This window comes from Furipterus horrens, unplaced genomic scaffold (genome assembly GCF_987537825.1).
Source record: "Furipterus horrens unplaced genomic scaffold, mFurHor1.1.pri manual_scaffold_13, whole genome shotgun sequence".
NCBI classification, from domain to species: Eukaryota; Metazoa; Chordata; class Mammalia; order Chiroptera; family Furipteridae; genus Furipterus; species Furipterus horrens.
Window position 1 is genome coordinate 52,769,568 of NW_028327183.1, and position 7,157 is coordinate 52,776,724.

General features: G+C 39.2%; 1 protein-coding gene across 1 annotated transcript in view; it reads left to right on the plus strand.

Moving 5' to 3' along the window:
* LOC149995302 (uncharacterized) overlaps window positions 1–7,120 on the plus strand; it is a 28,720-nt gene extending 21,600 nt beyond the window's left edge. Inside the window, exon 4 of the mRNA XM_090259176.1 lies at window positions 4,791–7,120. Coding sequence (XP_090115302.1) covers window positions 4,791–6,102 — 1,312 coding nt within the window. The 3' untranslated portion in view covers window positions 6,103–7,120. The remainder of the gene's footprint in view (window positions 1–4,790) is intronic.
* The last annotated feature ends 37 nt before the right edge of the window (window positions 7,121–7,157 follow it).

Below are 7,157 nucleotides of genomic sequence, written 5' to 3' on the forward strand. Positions count from 1 at the left end.
AGCCAAATGCGTGTTGCCTCATGGGGTATTTTTCTACAATCTAGGTGTATTGGAACCAGGCCAGAGCTCTGAATATTTTTTAATTTCAGAAGATTACTGTGGGAATTTGACAGTTTTTTCTTCGTAGGGTTATGTCATGTGCCAGTAACTGTCATGATGATGCATTGTGGTTTGTGGTATTGGGTGCGGTGACATGTCTCAAATGGTTCTTTAAATTATTTGAGTCCTTTTAGTCTAACTAGAGGTTTGCCAATTATATGTATCTTCCAAAATATTGCTCTTAGATATATTCATTTTTTGTCTTCTCAATTTCCTTTTTTCTTTTCCTATGTTTGAGTTTACTTTCTTGTTGTTTTTAAAGTTTTCTGAATTGTACTGATGGGTTATTTATTTCAGATATTTTCTTTCTTTTTTAATGTAAACATCACTATAAAGTTTCTTCTTAAAATTGCATTTTATACTTAAGCTGTGGTAGATTATGTTTTTATATACTATGCCCTGAGGTATTTTTTATAGATTCACTTATTTTTGATGATATTTTATAGTGATTTGACTGTTTTGTCTCTTGTAAAATGATTTTTGCTGCTAATTTTCAAGATTTCATAAAACCTCTTATTCTCTTTAAGTTTATTTTATACTGGTAAGACCTTAACTGCATCCAGTATTCTACCTTTTGAGTCTTTACCACAGATCTTTTTATTATTTATTTTTTTTGTTTTTGATTTCACAATTCACAACTTATATATAGTGTCTCTAATAGGGCACAGAATGGTGGCTTCATCATTTTTACTAAATTGAATTTTAAATCTTTATGATAGCTGTGTAATATACATTCTACCAATCCAGTGCTACTGTATAGTGAATTTAATTTTATTTTCACTTTTATTAGTGAGAATTATACTTCCCCACCTGTTCGAGTTTCTATTTAGTACTGTTTCATTTGATCTTCAAGAAGTTTTTTTGCCATTCCTAAATATGTCAGGTTCAGTGGCAGTGAAGTTGCTTAGTTTTTGTTTTCCTGGGAAACTATTTCTTTCTGAAAAACTGTTTCTGGATAAAATATTAATTGTTTTCATTTATTGTTCTAAATATAATATTTTCATAATCTCCTAGTCTGCGAGTGTTCTTCAGAGGAATCTGCTGATACCCTTATTGAGGCATGCCCCTGTGTGCAAGGAGTTTCTACCTTCTTTGTGTTTTCACAGCTCTCTGTGCCTTTGATTTTTGACACTTTTGTTTTTCTTTCTCGGTGAAGTCCAGCTTGCTTTGAACCTGTACAGAAAACTGTGAGTAGGCATTCACTTAATTATTCAGAGCTTTTTTTCAGATTTTGGAAGTCAGTCTTCTTCTCAGTGTTTTAAAATAAATGTTCTACCTATCTGGTTCCTTGTGTGCCTTTTCTCTGTCTCTGACACACACACACACACACACACACACACTGATTCCCATAATGCAAAGAGCAGGTATCCTTGTTGTTTTATCGTTTTACTTTACTGACCTTGCCACATTTTCAATTTTTAAAAAATATTTTATTTATTTATTTTTAGAAAAAGGGGAAGGGAGTGAGAAAGGGTGACAGAGAATCATTAATCTGTGGTTGCCTCTCACATGCCCCAACCAGGGATGTGGCCCGCAACCCAGGCATGTGCCCTGATTGGGAATTAAACCAGTTACCTTTGGTTTGTAGGCCAGCACTCTATCCTTGAGCCATAAAAGCCAGGGCCACATTTAAATTTTTTATTTTTATTTTTGTTTCTCTCCACCTTGATGCTTTCAAATGACATATTCTTTCCATGACTTATTTTAACTACTTTTATTACAGTTTTCATTTGTTCCATGTAATTTGGCCATGGCACTATATCTTTTTTTATTATATGTATATTGTTCTGTATATTTGATATTCTCGTATTGTTCCTGTGTCAGTATCTCCTTTACGTTGGGTCCATTTGCATTCTCTGGTGGCTCATGAATGTTTTTGAAAGTAAATATTTTGGATTCCTTATCAGGTTTCCATAGAATTTCATTCCTTTGGTATTGATTATTCAAAAATTCTTATGCTCTCTTGGTAGTGGCCTTATATGTCGCATTTATTTTAACTATGTAATGATGTCTAAAGATTAGAGGAAGCGGAAACTCCTTTCAATTTTATGGCCAGAGAAATAATTCATCACATCTGGGTGTGTGGTTGGCTCAGTTGCTGTTGTGTGTCAGTCTTAAGACAAGTCCCAGCGGCGTGCTCTCCTTGAAGCTATGTGAGTTGAGGTCAGAATGACAAAATCTGTACAAGTACAATCTGCTTTCGCAGAATTTCTTTTCACTGATAGTTGGGTGTTTCAGAGTCTTTGGTGGCAAATGTTGCTGGGGACAACTTGATTTTTTGTGTTTTTCCAGGTCTAGGCTGTTGACAAAGAGATTTGTTTTGGATTTCATACCAAGAAACTCTATAGGGCCCTCTTATGAGTAAACTGTGGGAGCTTCACAGATGTTGCAAGGGCTTCTGTGATTCTGAAAAAAGAAAATTTCCGGTGTTTATCACAAAACAGTTGAGTAAAGTCAACTAGCATGATCACAGTGGTTCACAAAGGTAACTGAGACCCCTGTTTTTGATCCTAACCATCTTGAAATGGGTTTGGTAACCCACACCCCAGTCATACTTTCTGTGAGGTTCTGTGTTCTTTGTTCCTTTGCTGTTTTGGTATTATTGTTGATGATGATGATTAATTACTTTTAGAAACACCAGGTAAAGGGGTAGACGAGAAAATAAATTTTTTGTTCCAGGTATTTATGCATTCATGGGTTGCTTCTACTATGTGCCTTGTCTGAAAATCGAACCCACAACCTTGGTGTATGGAGATGACCTTCTCACCAACTGAGCCACCATGTCCGGTCTGATTTTCTATTTGTCTTAACTGAGTATTAATTCCCCTTCCCTGTGGAGGATTTAGTCTGTTGGTAGCTGTCTACCTGTACTGGAAGAAGGGAAAATTGTCATACTTCTTATTTGAGCATGTTGCTGAACTCACTCACAAAAATGTTTTTCTGTGATCAGTTTCTTCTTTGTTGTCCTATCATAGTGCTGGCCATCCATGTCTTCACTTATTCTCATTGAAGTTATATGGCCTATATTCCATGTTTTACTCCACTGGGATTTAAGGGAAGAATCATTTGTGATTCCGCAGAGTAACATGACTCCATCCACGCCAGACTGGACCTAGATCTAGTCTTGCCTCGTAAAATGCTGTTGGAAATGTTTTCACGCTTAGGCTTTGTTGAAGTCATAGCTAGGAATCTATTTTGTTCATAAGTATTTTATTGCCATTTCCTGTTCATCAGCCCATTCCTCTCTTCCTTGTTTTTCGTTGAGAGTTTGTCAGTTACTCACTTCTAAGTTTTCATTTTCACTGCCATTTCGAGCCCACAGATCATCTTGACTTCTCTAAACTTTGTCCCGCAACTATTTCTCTTGTAGTTATTTTTTTTCCCCTGTAACATTGGTTTATGCTTGCAGACCCTTGGTGTGTGCAGTTACCATTGTTTTGACCTTGACTATTATAGGCTTTGGTACAACGGAGGTTGACAAGCTTGAGTTAATAGAGAGGATTCTACACAGCCTCACATCACCAGTGGGAAAGGTCCTACAGGAATCCTTTTGAGTAAGCACAACGAGAACTCCCTGACTATCCTCTCTGTTTCATTCCATGCTTCTGTCTATTGCTTGGTTAGGTCACCACCACTGAGTTACTTTTGTGACTATTAAATGGCTATTTCTTCAGTGTGCTACTGAATTGTATTGAAAATGGTTTCATACATTCATGCCAAGGTGTGAATGCTGTCAGTTTGTGATGAAGATATTTCTTCTTTTATAATTTTTGTGAGGATTTTACTTATTTATTTTGAGAGAAAGGGGGTGGTAGGAAAAAGGGAGGGAGAGACATCAATTTGTGGTTGCATTGCAACTGAGGCCCTGGCCTGCAACCCAGATATTTGTCTTGACTGGGAATTGTACCACTGCACATTGGTTTGCAACCGGTACTCCATCCACTCAGCCAAAGCGGTCACGGTGACTATATTTCTTCTAAAGACAAGATACCCTTCACAAGTTTTTCCTTTCTTTCAGGTTGCTGCTGTGGAGCAGAGGATGTGGAAGCACTGAATGAACAGGATGTTTCTGTAGGAGTGTCCAAGGCAAAGAATTGCAAGGTATCTTTGTCTTCACAGAAGAGCCACCCCTGTGAGAGTTGTGGGGCAGTTTGGAGAGACGTTTTTCACTTCATAGAGAAGCAGGAAACACAGCACATTCAGAAGCTGTTGAGATGTGGGGCATGTGGAAAACGATATTATTTCACTACAGAGTGTCACGAGCACCGAGACCTCCATGATAGAGAAAAGACTTTCATGAGAGTGGTGCACAGCATGTCACTTGCCAAGGGTTGCAATTATAATGTGTCCCAGAAGTTTCTTACCTGTAGAGAGGTTCGACCGGACATTCTTTCAGAGTCAGTACAATCCCCACAAGAGACCACTCAAACCAGAGAGGGGCCAAAGAGTAACTTGATGCCTGGAGTGACTACTCAAAGAAAACATTATTTCACTCTGAGTGACTGTAAAAAAGCTGTTCGCTGCAAGCATACACATGTTCAGAACAAGGGAGTTTCTACCAGAAGACCATATTTTGTGTGCCATGATTGTGGAAAATATTTTACCAAAATTTCTCCTTCTTCTTATCCAAAGACAATTCACACTGGACCAAGTCTCTATCATTGCAGTGAATGTGGGAAATCTTATCGCAGTAGTACCGGCCTTCGTTATCATCAGAGATTTCATACAGGTGAAAGGCCTTATGAGTGCAGCGAATGTGGGAAATCTTACCGCTATGACAGTGGCCTTCGTTATCATCAGAGATTACACACAGGTGAAAGGCCTTATGAGTGCAGTGAATGTGGGAAGTCTTTTACCAGTGGTCAGGGCCTTTATGTCCATAGGCGCATTCATACTGGTGAAAAGCCTTATGAGTGCAGTGAATGTGGGAAGTCTTTTACCAGTGGTCAGGGCCTTTATGTCCATAGGCGCATTCATACTGGTGAAAGGCCTTATGAGTGCAGTGAATGTGGGAAATCTTTTGCCTATAAGGATTCCCTTCATACACATCAGCAAGTTCACATAGGTGAAAAACCATATAAATGCAATGAATGTGGGAAATCTTTTACCTGGAAGCAGGCCCTTAATTCCCATAGGCGAGTTCATACTGGCGAAAGGTCTTATGCGTGCAGTGAATGTGGGAAATCTTTCATGCAAAAGAAATCTCTAAAAGGCCATCAGAAAATTCACACAGGTGAAAGGCCTTATAAGTGCAGCGAATGTGGGAAATCTTTTATCTGGAGTTCGGACCTTTATCGCCATCGCAGTGTTCATACTGGGGAAAGGCCTTATAACTGCAGCGAATGTGGGAAATCTTTTATCTTGAATCACGACCTTTATCGCCATCGCAGAGTTCATACTGGGGAAAGACCTTATGAATGCAGCGTATGTGGGAAATCTTTCATGCAAAAGAAATCTCTAAAAGGCCATCAGAAAATTCACACAGGTGAAAGGCCTTATAAGTGCAGCGAATGTGGGAAATCTTTTATCTGGAGTTCGGACCTTTATCGCCATCGCAGTGTTCATACTGGGGAAAGGCCTTATAAGTGCAGCGAATGTGGGAAATCTTTTATCTTGAATCAGGACCTTTATCGCCATCGCAGAGTTCATACTGGGGAAAAACCTTATGAGTGCAGCGTATGTGGGAAATCTTTCATGCGAAAGCAAGCTCTAGAAGGCCATCAGAGAGTTCACACAGGTGAAAGGCCTTATAAGTGCAGCGAATGTGGGAAATCTTTTATCTGGAGTTCGGAACTTCATCGCCATCGCAGTGTTCATACTGGGGAAAGGCCTTATAACTGCAGCGAATGTGGGAAATCTTTTATCTGGAATCAGGACCTTTATCGCCATCGCAGAGTTCATACTGGGGAAAGGCCTTATGAGTGCAGCGAATGTGGGAAATCTTTCATCCATAGCAGTGGCCTTCAGTATCATCTGAGTGTTCACAGAAGAGAAAGGCCTTAGGGTTGCAGGGAATGTGGAAAATCTTATACTATCACTGGCCTTGGTTATGAGGAGAGACTTCACATAGGAGAAGGCGTTATGAATGCAGTTAATGTGCGAGATGTTTTAGCCACAATTCTAACCTACCTTCACATGGACAGAAGGTCTTTCGTGTTTGGGAAATGTACAGGGCTTATTTCGTTCATTTATTTAACAATTCTGTAGGAAATTCTATGAAGGATTGTTTTCCTGAATCAAGTTCCATCCAGCCAAAAACAGCACTAGGAGGTTCCGCATAAAAATTTTTCATATCGGATTCATGTTTCCATGCTGAACTAATTTTAGGTATCCAGTTCTTTTCCAGATACACATCACTGTATATGTCTGTCCCTGAAGGTATTTCACCTGCACCACCTGTAGGGTTCCCATAGATTGCATGAATCAGCAGTATCATGTGTTCCCAGAAGGTCACTGTCCCCTGATTTGGTGGAGAAAATTAGGAAGAGCCTAACTTTTTAACTCTTGAAACACTGTCATTAGTTGTAGAACTGACCTGACCCCAGGTTGGCCCAGAGAATGTCATCTGAGTTCAGCTGTCAGCCTGAAGAAGGACTGCCTTTCTCAGTGACAGGCTGTTTTTATATATCAGGGATAACTTTTCGGTGTCCAAATGACAAATGCAATAATTGTCAGACTAATCTCCCTTCGGTTTAAACAATAACAGAAGTGATTTTCCTAACTTTTCTTTTATCTTAGGTGCTGTATTCATGGTGTGGGTTAGTATATAAACAGCTTTGGACCCTAGAAGGGTAAAGACATGAACAACTTTTATTTGTGTATCAGTGTCTCTGTTTCTTGGGGATAATTTGGTGCATAAATGAACTCAACTTTTTTTCCCAATATTTGCATTCCTGCTCCTATCCACCTAGTAAAGATGGTGGGCTCTCTAGTTCTCAGGAGAAGTCTTAATGCTGTGAATTTCAGGACACACTCAGATTAGTCCAAGGAGAGGGTAGCAATGACAAACTCAAGTGCACCTGGGAATAACATATTCTTCTGTATTGAAAACAGAGGCT